The 13,034-nt window shown below is 36.0% G+C and overlaps 1 protein-coding gene across 3 annotated transcripts in view; it reads left to right on the top strand.

The window, feature by feature from the left end:
* The window catches only part of LOC126816621 (glycine receptor subunit alpha-2), a 65,248-nt gene that overhangs the window by 14,362 nt on the left and 37,852 nt on the right, over positions 1–13,034 (top strand). For 2 of the 3 annotated variants that reach the window (XM_050543318.2, XM_050543320.2), the window contains exon 2: positions 9,368–9,458. In XM_050543318.2, the coding sequence (XP_050399275.1) occupies positions 9,368–9,458 (91 nt within the window). Of the gene's footprint in view, positions 1–5,151; positions 5,346–9,367; positions 9,459–13,034 lie in introns of those variants that run through there. The other variant, XM_050543319.2, reaches the window with a different exon arrangement.

Consider the following 13,034-nt stretch of genomic DNA (forward strand, 5'->3'; position numbering starts at 1 on the left):
GTAAAAGATGACTGTTTTCAACACATGCAATCACGTCACGCGGTGTCAATCATTGGACCAATGGCGCGTGCATTGTTTATATAAGACGTAACTGCTTCGGGTAGAATGATGCCTTTTACTCATTTTAATACCCATTTACGCTACATATGAAATATTTTTTACCTACAAATACTTCAAATGTCTTTATTTATTTTTCTAATACATAAAAAAAAATTTTTTAGAATTAAATTTGTCGGAGGAATAATGTTAATATTGGGGACTCATTAAGTCGCATCGATGTCATTCTTATCAGAGGCCTAGCGAATATTCACTTCTGATCAGTGTGGGATCGAACACCCGACCTCCAGGCTAGCTAGTCAGCGTCTTGCCCACGTAGCCACGCGATCCTGTGAAAGGATGATACTCTCGGGTGTAAATACATGACCGAACCAGTACTGTCATATTGAAGACGGGCATACGCCATACTATGAGCGAAATTTTGCCAGGACAGCGCACTATGGCCTACCATTATATCGAATTCCAACTACCAAGGGATATTTTACGTGCCAGGCCCTCTGTCCAGCACAACTGACAAGACCTCGTCGGAAAATCTGGATGAACTTTCTCGTCCAATGAAGGGATCGAACACCCAGCTTTCGGGTTACCGAACCAACGTCTTACCTGCCTAGACACTGCGACTCCCCCGCAAAATATCAAGCACCAAAAACAATGGATCGAGGCCTAGATGATTACACACTATGAAAGCCTCATACGCCCCCCCCCCACGTCTCTTATTTTGTTTTACAAATAATTTCAGAATCAATAAAATGATATCAATGATGTTTGATACGACTGAAAAATAACATGTATAGCATTGATTAAACAACATAGGTAGTAATGAGAAATATTACATATTGAATCCGTCTTAGTGATAGCGTAGATTTACTCAATACTTCTTTCCAATAGATCATCATTTAACTTGAAACAAGGGAAACAGTCGATCGAAGAAAACAGATTTTTTTTAAAAAAAAAAACAGGTTTCAGTGTGACAGTAGTGCTTCGGTCATGCATTTACCTCCGAGAGTGCCATCCTTTCTTTGAAAGTAATGATTGTGCCAAATTTGAACAAATTCCATCTAGATTCGCGGCCTGTAGGTAGAGTGTTGACAGATCAAATGTAAAAAAAACAAAAACCCCAGACCTATAAAAATATATTTTCTTAAACTCTTTTAACTTTGAAATTATATTGTTTTCACATGTGCTAAGTGTTTTAGCGAATATTTATAGAAGGGTCTTGTAGATAAAGACTATAGCGCATGTGCAGTTTTAAACTTCCGAGACGACAAGTCGACAAGTCGATGATACGACAGTTTCGCTTTTTGTCGTGCCGTCGTATCATCGACTTGTCGTGGCGATAAGTCGATGATACGACAGCACGACAAAATAAGGTCGATGATACGACAAAATCAGACGATCTTACGACAGTTTGTTCTGTCGTAAGATCGCCCGATTTTATCGTAAGATCGTGTGATTTTGTCGTGCCGTCGTATCATCGACTTGTCGTGGCGATAAGTCGATGATACGACGACACGACAAAATCACACGATCTTACGACAAAATCACGCGATCTTACGACAGAACAAACTGTCGTAAGATCGCGTGATTTTGTCGTGTCATCGACCCGATTTTGTCGTGCCGTCGTATCATCGACTTATCGCCACGACAAGTCGATGATACGACGGCACGACAAAAAGCGAAACTGTCGTATCATCGACTTGTCGACTTGTCGTCTCGGAAGTTTAAAACTGCACAGTGCACATGCGCTATAGTCTTAATCTACAAGACCCTTTCTATAACTATTCACTAAAACACTTAGCACATGTGAAAATAATATAATTTCAAAATTAAAATAGTTTTAGAAAATATATTTTTATAGGTCTGGGTTTTTTTTTACGTTTTATCTGTCAACACTTTACCTACAGGCCGCGAATCTAGATGGACTTTGTTCAAATCTGGCACAATCATTACTTTCAAAGAAAGGATGACACCCACAGATGTAAATGCATGACCGAACCACTACTATAATATTGAAACTTGTTTTTTAAAATCTTTTTTTCTTCGATCGGCTGCTTCCCTTGTTTTCAAGTTAAATGGTGATCCATTGGAAGGAACATTTTGAGTAAATGTATCATTGATACGGATTCAAAATGTAATATTTACTACCCTAAATGTATCATTGATACGGATTCAAAATGTAATATTTACTACCCTATGTTGTTTAATCAATTTTAGACACATTAATTTCCAGTCGTGTCAAACATCATTGATAGGGACCTACCATTTTATTGATTCCGAAATTATTTGTTAAACAAAATAAGAGAGGGGGGGGGGGGTGCGTAGGGGACTTTCGGAGTGTGTTCATAGCTGAAGGCAATACTGGGCCTATTTTTAATCATCTAGGCCCCGATCCCATTAGTGATGCCAAACGGATGAATATGCGATAAGGTCAATAACAGCTGCAAATCGCTTTCTTCACCTCATAAAAAACCTCCCCTGCACTTATTGGGATGGCGTGCTACACCAATGCGGTGATTTTATGTGGTCTGATTTGAGGTTTTATATAATCCCCTTCCCACTCTAATAAAATAAATTGGAAATCTTCTGAAATCGCTTCTAAACTATCGCTTCAGTAATCTATAAGTATTGGTGGGTGTCGTACACGAGGCAATGCATACTTGTTCGATACCTACCGACACCACTTCTTATTCAAGGAATTAACATAGCTGACTCACTTTTGTCCTGCTATTATGATTCTAGATTTTTTGAATTTAATACCAAATATAATTCAATTTTGGGCGCAAAATGTTTCATTTTTTTTTAGAAAACGAATCAACGTTTTCCTATTATCTCTTTTGACGAGTCTTATTTATATGTATCTATGTATATGTATCTGATGTAATGAGTACAGCTGTATTTTTGTGACTTGTAGAAAGAGACTAGGACAATAAGTCGACATCTCGACGTTACGATAAAAAAAACACGATGATACGACAGAGTTAAGTGTCGTATGATTGCGTCAATACTGTCGTGATGTCGTGTTGTCGCGCTATGAAAAGGGCGAGATTTAACATGGCCACTATCAGCCACCATACTTTTCTGTCAAAATAAGTGATGTTTAGAAATGGTTCCACTGCTGATGTCTTCCGCCTCACTCCAGCCACAGTTTGCGCAAGTTTTTTAGTCAAATGACTACAAAAAATACTAGCCTATAGCTCCCTTCATTTACACATAAACTGACCCAAAACGGTACTGCACATAGCTTAACATATAATAAACCAATTCCTATTGAAATAAAGGTGAAGCCTTACCACATAATTATATGATATGAAACCCAACTGCTGCGCGAAATTTCTCGCCTACCAAACTTATTTCAACTGGCCGGTGTCATGGCGGCTTTCACATTATAAGAAACATCGCTTTGAAAATGTAGAACGCATTACCACAAAGATTGTTTGGTAACTATTTTAGTGGTCCAGTCTTCACTATTTGTGATAAAATTACTTATTGCAATACAAACTGTAATGATATGTGTTGACAATTGTGCGTTTGAACCTATTTAAACTTGCGTAAGGAGTCTTAGACTCTATTAATTGTATCGTTAAACTGTGTTTACATAATTGTAGTTAAGTGATGTTGTGCTCGATTGAAGCTACACGAGCTTTCTGACATTACAAGTAGTCAGTTTTATTGTACGTCACGTCCCTCAGGTATAAACCGGGATTATTTTGATGTTCCGTTTCTGAATCTGTTCGCCAGAGTTTGTTGATACTAAGTATTCCCTAATCCTCTAACTGTTGTTGATCTAATGATCACGCTAAACATTTAACGAACTTCGTGGCGTAAACTACAAAAATGAAGGTCCCAAGGCTGTCAGTGAAGTAAACTGGATTTTAAATATTGTTGTAGAACATGAAACGATGCTACAAGCCAAACTGGCGCAAGGATTCAAATATTTAATAGATGGCATAGAGATTCGAACATTTCTAAAATGGGGTAAAGATTTAAACATTTCTAAGATGGCGAAAGGATACAAACATTTCTAAGAAAATTTATTTTGCTTATCTTTATCATTTGAAGATTTGCAAATCATAAAACAAATCATCATCTTGTGTGCGGTCCACAGAAACAGACGGTGATTCTTTGGCTAGGGATTACTCATTGTGGAGTAAAGCCTTTAGAAGTTTTGAATCCCTTGTCATACTGATGGGAATTAGTACAGAAAAGTCAAACTTCCCTCCTGTTGGCTATACATTGACGTGCACTGCAAATGACCCAATCTCCTCTATCTTGACACTTGGATTTATTGATCAACATATACATAGCTTTCATCCTTTATGATACTATATAATTTCTATAGTAGATAATTGTATTCCCAACAATTATTATTAGTAACCTAATTTGTTGTGACGCAGCTGAGCATGACATGAAAGTTGGAGTGTGATTTTATAGAATTCATTATAAAATCTATTAGTACTCAAGTAACCAACTGCGATGCCGTTTATTGTGGTTAAAGGCAAGTACACGTTACCAATCTATAGAGTTCAATTCTTGGCCGATATCAGGGATAATCGGTATCCAGGTAAAATCGTTTCCGATCACTTCTGAACATTCTTATGGAGGCAGACCACCATTAAATTTCACCATCTCGGTACCCACGAATTGTATAGTTCGTCTATTTATAGCAATTCTCTCTCTCTCTCTCTCTCTCTCTCTCTCTCTCTCTCTTCTCCCCGTTTGCATGCCCATTTTTGTTGATTTTTTGGTCCAGAATGGACGAAGAGGGTTTGAATTAACATTTTCTGCCAGGTTTTGGTAAATATTCATGATTTTGAGGCGGAAGGATAACGGGGTTATCAGGTTGGCTACGGTGATATGTACGGCAACTAGTTACATGTTTTTAGTATGCTTCTTCAAGTTTGTGTATCTCAAAATTTTAGTGCAAAGACATGACCATTTGTAGTGAAAAGCATTCAGCCCAACGAAAATTTAGGGAAAAGTTGGAGGTGGGCAAAGAGGCCAGAATTAACATTGAAGTCAATGGGGAAATTAATGGTGGTCTGCCTCCTTATGTCAATAAAGTTTCAAAGTTATGGCCCTTGCCATGGCTGATAGTTGACCAGCTCGTATAACAGAGAGAACTGTTCTGGCCACTATCGAGTTTCAACATTTAGGCAAAAGGGAATCTGAAGTCATAGCTCTTGACATTCCGTCCGTTTTGAAAATTTTGAAGTCCTTTTTAAAGTACATCTCAACGTGGTAACGTCTTATACGGAGATAAACTGAGTGAACCGAGTATAGATATTAAGGTCACAGTATTGTATATTTTATGTCAATTGACTTTTATTAAATATGAAATTATTCTGTTGTGATGTTTATAGAGACAGTTCATTGGAACATATGTTTCAATTAGTCTCTATAACAGGATCAATACACGTACAGTGAGTAAAACTATAATAATATTTTGATTATATCATGCTTGTAAATTATATATCCTTGTTGAAATGGACCTCGATGTACATTTATTTGAATTGTACATTTATTAAATATTAATTATCCGAAAAGTCAAAAACATTTTGATAAGGATTGCCATTAAAAGTGGATAGGCGGCTTGTTCCTGTATACTGCTGTAGTGTACAGTGTTTAATAAATAGCGCACCAAAAGATTCAGGTTGTAGTTGTGAATCATTGGTAGAGATTTGCCATTTGATCGAAGGCTTCTAGAATAAGAATGGTGATGAATTGGTTCTTGTAGGTATGAAGGAACAGTTCCTTTCACAGCTTGGCACGTCAGACAGTAATTTAGATTGAATCCGTTTATTAATCCGAAACCAATATAACAAAGTCAATACTGGAGAAATGAGTTCACCCTGTTTAATTTTACAAATGGTTCTAGCGTCTTTATTTTGGATTCTTTGTAAACTTTGAAATTATTTATTCGCTATTCCAATTAAGGCACTATTGCAGTAATCTAATCGGGATATGATCAAACAACGAACAAGTGTTGATGCAGCATATTCCTAAGATGGCAACTACAGGTTTTACACAGGAAACTAATATGGGATTCCATCGAAAGATTATTGTCCATAATCAGATCAAGATTTCTAACGGATGTTTTAAAGTTTATCGCTGATTGTTCAATATTAAGATGATGAATTTAGCATGTTTTGTAATCTGCGAGCTGGGTCTACCACTAGGATTTCAGTCTTATCAGCATTTAGTTTTATTTCACAGTTTTGATACACGCTTTTGTGGAGCAGTTGGGGTTTTGACTGACAAGGTTTGGTCGAGAGGAGTCAATCTGGGAATCATCTACGTAAAATTGGCGATTCTTATGCCGGTGTAACAGAATTCCAACTGGTTTTGAGAACATACAAAATAATATGGGACCAAGCACTGCCCCTTGAGGTTCACCACAGCACAAGGATATCGGTTTCGAGAATGGTTTCCGAACAAGGACAGCTTGAGATCTTTCATTCCTAGTATGAGGGAAACCAGCTAAGGACTTTGTCCCTACTCTGATGCCAATCGATCTAAAATAAAATATTTTTGTGATGTAGCGTATCAAAGGCTGCTGAAGGTCTAACAGAACTAAGATAGCTATATTACCATCATCAACCGAACTCCCGATTGTGTTTAGGTCATGATTTAGAGCAGTTTTTGTCCTGTGGGGGCTTCTATAAGCTGACTGGCATTTTAACATTAAGCTAGAGCTGATTAGTTTGAATATTTTTTAGCAAATTTTTAAAAATAGACGTGCTTTTAAACTGTGTATGACCTTAAAGAGGTATTAAATTTTTGGAGATCTTACTTCAGTTGGTAAAAAATTAATTTTGGATTCGAGGAGATTTGTCTATACAGTTTACTGGCTGTGTTCAAATTAGGTTGCCTGCGCACTTTGGGACAATACTGTTTATGAAACTTTGTTCGTCTTGTCAAGCAGCAGGCCTTTAAAAAGTCGTATTCAAATCATAGCGTAGAACAAGATAACCCTTCGAGGCAATACAATGAAACGGGGTTTGTTCCCTACTTTACTACATATGTTGCCCGGACGGAGACGTTTTCGCCTACTCATTGGCAAATTCCAACTGTCAAGGATCTGTTTACGTGCACGCCAACATGTACACGTATGGGACCTCGGATTTCGCTCCCACTCGTTGCCCGGACGGAGACGTTTTCGCCTACTAATTGTCAAAATCCAACTGCCAAGGGTCTGTTTACGTGCACACCAACATGTACACGTATGGGACCTCGGGTTTCGCTCCCACTCAAGCGACTAGGCGATATTCCATACCATGCCCCATTTCTGCACCACTGACATGGGTAAACCAAACTGGAAAATTCCAGACAGAGCTTTATCGGGTAACAACACGATCAAACCTAATATCTCCTGGTTAGTGAACCTGTGCTTTATGGAGTTACAATGACAGTTAGTCTGGTCGTTAACATAGACCTGTTTATCAAATAAAAAATACCTTGACATTCAGAACAGGCCAATTACTCCTCATAACTGTACATAACGGGGCAAATTTTAATATGATAATGATAGATCAAAATATTATATTAACCTTTTTCTAAATTCGCTACTTGATTACTGCAATTTTTAACCATGAAGTGAATTATCGGATTTATTCTCGAAGCAACAGAATTCTTGTTGAGCATATTACAGAAGTTTTTAGCATGATAAGATTATAGAATTCACAAAAAAAACTGCCATTTTTGAATTAAATCGGAAATTGTTTGCCACAAATCATTACATGTTGACTTATGTACTTTCAAGTTTTAGATTAATTTCAATTTCTTTTTTACGCGAAGGGATCGATCATAGTCACATTTAACAATTGAGTTAAGATTTCCCATTCATGAGATGTTCATGCATTGACAAATCCTAATTTGAAAAGATAATCCCATCAAACTTCGACTTTTATTTCAACTTTATAGTTAATGCTTGCAACGACATTTTGAAGAGCTCTGGTGGTGCGTGTCCGTTATATGTTGCCACAATGGCAGCTATAATCAGGTGGATTGAAATTGCATCAACCATTCGTTCCGTATGTTTGGTTGACTACTCCACTTAATCTTGGTCTAAAGACATTTCAGTAAAATGTAGATGCACAGATGATACGATGATACAGAAAATGTATCGAAATCTTTTGAGAGGTTTGATTATCCAGATACTTGATTGGCTTTGGGTTGAAGGTTAAAATTGCTGTCGTCGTCAACGCCCAGAATGCGCGTTTCGGAAACAGTCATATCTTTAGAGTTCAAGGACAATATTGGTGTCAGTCATTATTACTTCCCTATCTTGAAATCTTCCTAACTCATCTATCGTGGCAATGATCTCTGTGTTAAAATTATATTTTGAACGTGTTTAACCAGTTATATCACATATGTCACAATGACTGACATTAACATTGTCCTGTAATGAAGTGACAAACCGAATAAACCGAACGCAGATAACATCTGGTTTTAATTAAGGTGTCAATACTTGCAAAGGTCATGCGCGCGTTTTCCCAACATAAACTTGCAAAAATGACTATTTCACCTAAATAAAACATACAAGAATCGTATACATGTTCCTACCAATAAGCAAACCATTCTAATGAAGAAAACAGATAAATCACAGCATAATGTGCATGCACAATAAGTGTTTTACTTACAAAGATAAACGAGCAAGTCTACGTTGATGATATATGGTGGAGATTCCGCACTCGGTTTAGCATGTTATTCACTTATTTAAAGATCACTGATCTAGATTTTTCTACAGAATCTAGTGTGTGTCTACGAGAGGAATTAATTCCTTCCACAAACACGACAGATAAATCTACATCGATGCGGTTGTTTGATGATTTATACCACTGTTTCATATAAAGCCTGATAATTCCATAAACACCGATTTTCAAATCTTAGGATTATGAACTGTTTCCTGCACAAAATGTAATGGAATGATTCCTATAAATTCGAGAGCATTGTAAAATATGACGGTGTATGGGATTAGAATTTTCAATTGTATTGTGTAACATCGTGTTTTATACAGTAAACCAAGTATTAAGATCCTGTGTTGGTTTTGTATAAATTGTGTTGAAATCTAGTAGTTTTTTTTATAAATTGTGTTGTGATCATGCTGTGTGTATGTACACGATTCCAGGGTCTACGGAGACGATCATGATGATTGAACTACTTAAATATAATGAATGACAAACATTGCGTGTTATTGTCGCCTCGTAGTTATGTAGGGTTACTAACATTTTATACTGTTTAACATTGATTTATCACTGGATATAATTATACAGTAGTGTATATATATGGGCGTTACTCTTCGATTTTGCAGGATTTCGACATAGAATGAGAATGGCTTTAATACCAATGTTAGTAAACCTTACCCTGGTAACACTTGGAGATATAACTTTAGCCCAGAAAAGGTAAGACGATTTTATTTATTTTTCTATTTATTTATTTGCTCTTAATGTATACTGTAAATGTCAGATCATTGGTGTCAGTTATTTATATTTTAAATATTTTACAGTGACAGTGCTAGAAATTGATATTTTTACAAATTAACCGAGTTAAAATCTCGTATCGAGAAATAATTTGAACAAAGCAGTTCACACTGAATAACATTTTGAAAATCGGTAATTAAGAATCCATAACCTAAAACACTGTACATTTATTTGGTTATCTAGGCTCGAAGTCCACAATCCCACGCTTGGTCTCGACCCTTGTCCCCCAGTAGACTTAATAGGGCGTTTACTCTAATACTGAATAATACAAGTTCACAGATTGGTAGGATAAAATACGATTAACCTCAGTATTACTGTCGTTGCCACTGATATTAATAAGGACGCCCAAGCGGTCGCAGTTTAACAGACAGTGCGACAATAATCTATTGATCTTGTCACTAAACGCTAGGTTTCAGGAATTTGATTTGAATCTTTCTGTGATTATTTACTTACTAGAGTGTAGGAAGCCGCGGTAGCTCTGTGAGTAAGATCGGGCAAAATTTCCCCCACAGCACACTGTATGACATGTGTCCGTCTTGTTAAGCCAAGTCAGAGCTAAAAATATCATTTCATTTTCATTCATTTACTAGAGAATATCATTTCTTGCAAACTCAAATGTTTAGAATGACACTGGTGCTTTCTTGAATCGATTTAGGAAACACAGGTTAATGTTTCAACCGTTATCTTTTAAACTTATTGGCACGGATGACATTAGATTCGCTTATTAATATTTAATACAATATTAGTGGTGCCACCATGGATGACATATTTCTTCGTGTGAATTTAAATATATATATTTGAAAAATTGATGGCTTAATTTTTTTTAAATGAGAGAATTGTGCTTCACATCTAGTATATGATCAAATAGTCCGAAAAGAAATAAACATCCTCGCACATTGTTATACGTTTCTAGATTGGCACAATATGTTCGCGAAAAATCATTTTCTGGAAACACACCCGGGCACCGCCTTCTAAGCTAGTAACCTTTAACAAGATTTTAATTGTTGTAACAATATTAGCATTGATTCCAAGCGAGTTACATGGTTTAAAATAAATATTAATTTTTCCATTAAATATCTCTCTGGCATAGATCATTCTCATAATGTTTGGCTTGAACGATAGATTAGCGTGTCTGAAGACAGTAATGGCATATTTTGGTTCGAGACTAATTTAATAAAATGCATCTTTGTTAATACGTCCCAGCACTTCCACAATTTTGTGTAAGAATAATATTAAATCGTCGCTGGCTTAGTTGGAAATTCGAGAATAACTTTATATAAAATGGCTTCTTTAATCATCTTATACATTTGTACTCGCGAAAAAATATATGTAGATATCTATCGTTGCCTACGCATTTTATTGCTAATGGCATTTGTAACGAGACTGTAATAATTCTTAGTTTAAAGGGACAATGTTATTTTATACAATATATTACCAAATTAAAAAAACAACAACATGTGTGCAGGCATGAGATCAGAGGGGTTCCGTGTGGTTTAGCAAGGTTATGTATAACTATGTACGAGTAGTAGTGTTTTGACAGATGGCAAAAGTGAATATCCACTTAACTACCTTTGTAACACTTTTTGTAGAATTTTTTCTCTTGAAATTAATGATGGCATTATATTGTATTAATTAATATCTTTGGCAAGTTATTATATTCACATATATGAAGTATGTGTACTTAAATCAAGTTAGCGAATGTGTGACAGATGGTTACATAAAAAGTAGTTATAATTTGGTTGGTAAACATTAGCTGGTTTTGTGGGAATAAGAATATCATGTATTACACGTGATAGGAAATTTACGATTGCATTATTCAGCTTGTTTAACCAAACTCTATACCTATTTGACAAATTAGATAATTGAAGGTCCAAAACCCAAAGCTACAAAACTATCATACTTGTGAGAATTCACTAGACAGCAGCTTGATCCCAGAAGGGAAAAGATGTAGCAATTTCTATCGGCAGACTCGCCCAGTGAGTCTGGCTGGATGAGGTTTGAGAGAAACTGTCCGAAAAAATGCCCAATTTTGATGCCACGTAAAAATATATGTTTATATCCCAAAGATCTTGATTCCTTTTGATATTGTCGCATATCGGACCGTAACATCCTGGATTATTGCCCCTGATTGCAAGAAAATCGCCTATTTAGCTTGTTCTTTGTCCATCTCTTGCAAAATATGGCTATACCTTGCATGAAAACCCTATGAAGTCGGACATTAGATTAACCAATCAGCGTTGATGTTTCTAGTCGATTACCCACAGTTCTGTGCAACGCACACCAAAACGTCGCCGTAACAGACCGTTTCATTGGTTAATCCCTCACATCATCCGGAATGCAGGTAATATAACTTTTCCAGATCCTAGTGTAGCAAAGACAAGTAAAACGAAATTTTGAACTATAAAAAACAAAACGAAACAGGATATGTGTTTTAATCAGATTGCTTGCCACAGTTCGACACAACGGGCTTATAAAATTCGAAGACTGTTTCAAATAAGCATTGCCTAGACTAACCTATCTTGTTTTAGGCGGTTATCGTGATTTGGAATCGCATCGATTCAATTTCATGTCGTTCCAGATATTGTTGTTTTATTTGATTGAGTATTAATTATGTTGCTTATCACAAACCATTAACCGTTATTTTCATCGCATTAATCAATTCGGAAGCAATTTCACAAAACACGCAAATTATTATCTATTACATGTCAAGTCGAATATTTCTGTAAAATCCATTATAAACGTGTGAAATATTTGTTGTATGTATGATGTATGTGATTACTATGATATGATTGAGATCATACAATAAAATCTTTTATATATAGAGTATGGAATATCAAATTTTGATGTATGTATGTTATTGTGTCGGTATGATATGATCACATTAATGATAAATCTGATATTACAGTCAGAGTGTCCCAGTGTTATAATGTTTATATTGTATATTGCTTACTTGTCACTAAGACACGTCAATATATTCTAATGAGACATAGCATGACACAATATTGAAAACTCTACTCCCTAATTCCTTTAAAAGCAACACAATATCCAATGTTTTTTTAATGTTTACATTTTTTTTAAAGAAGAAGTTCCAGTTTTCATGGTGTCGGGGAGAAACGTCATTGAAGTAATTGAAATCCTGGCGTGAAGAATTAGTCTATATACCTGATCGAAATTTAAAATTATGCCAAGAGTTTATTATAAACGTAGTGATAACCCGGGAGGTATAGCGCAAAGTTGTCACCGCAGACGCGGCTTTGTTAATTTATACGATTGCCAGCGAAGAAGCCCATCTCCAACTATTTCTTTGAAATTGTATCCTAAGATTTAAATAAGGGTTCTAAGAGTCTTTCACCCAGATTAACCCGTTTCGGTCACTGAAATATATCTGGGATTTCTCTTTCACTGATTTTTGAAATACCTGATACTTTTTTCGAATTGGTGCCTAACACACTTCTATTATTCTTTAGAGAGGTTATCATACGCGTGATAACACCATAT

Source organism: Patella vulgata, chromosome 3, assembly GCF_932274485.2.
Source record: "Patella vulgata chromosome 3, xgPatVulg1.2, whole genome shotgun sequence".
NCBI classification, from domain to species: domain Eukaryota; kingdom Metazoa; phylum Mollusca; class Gastropoda; family Patellidae; genus Patella; species Patella vulgata.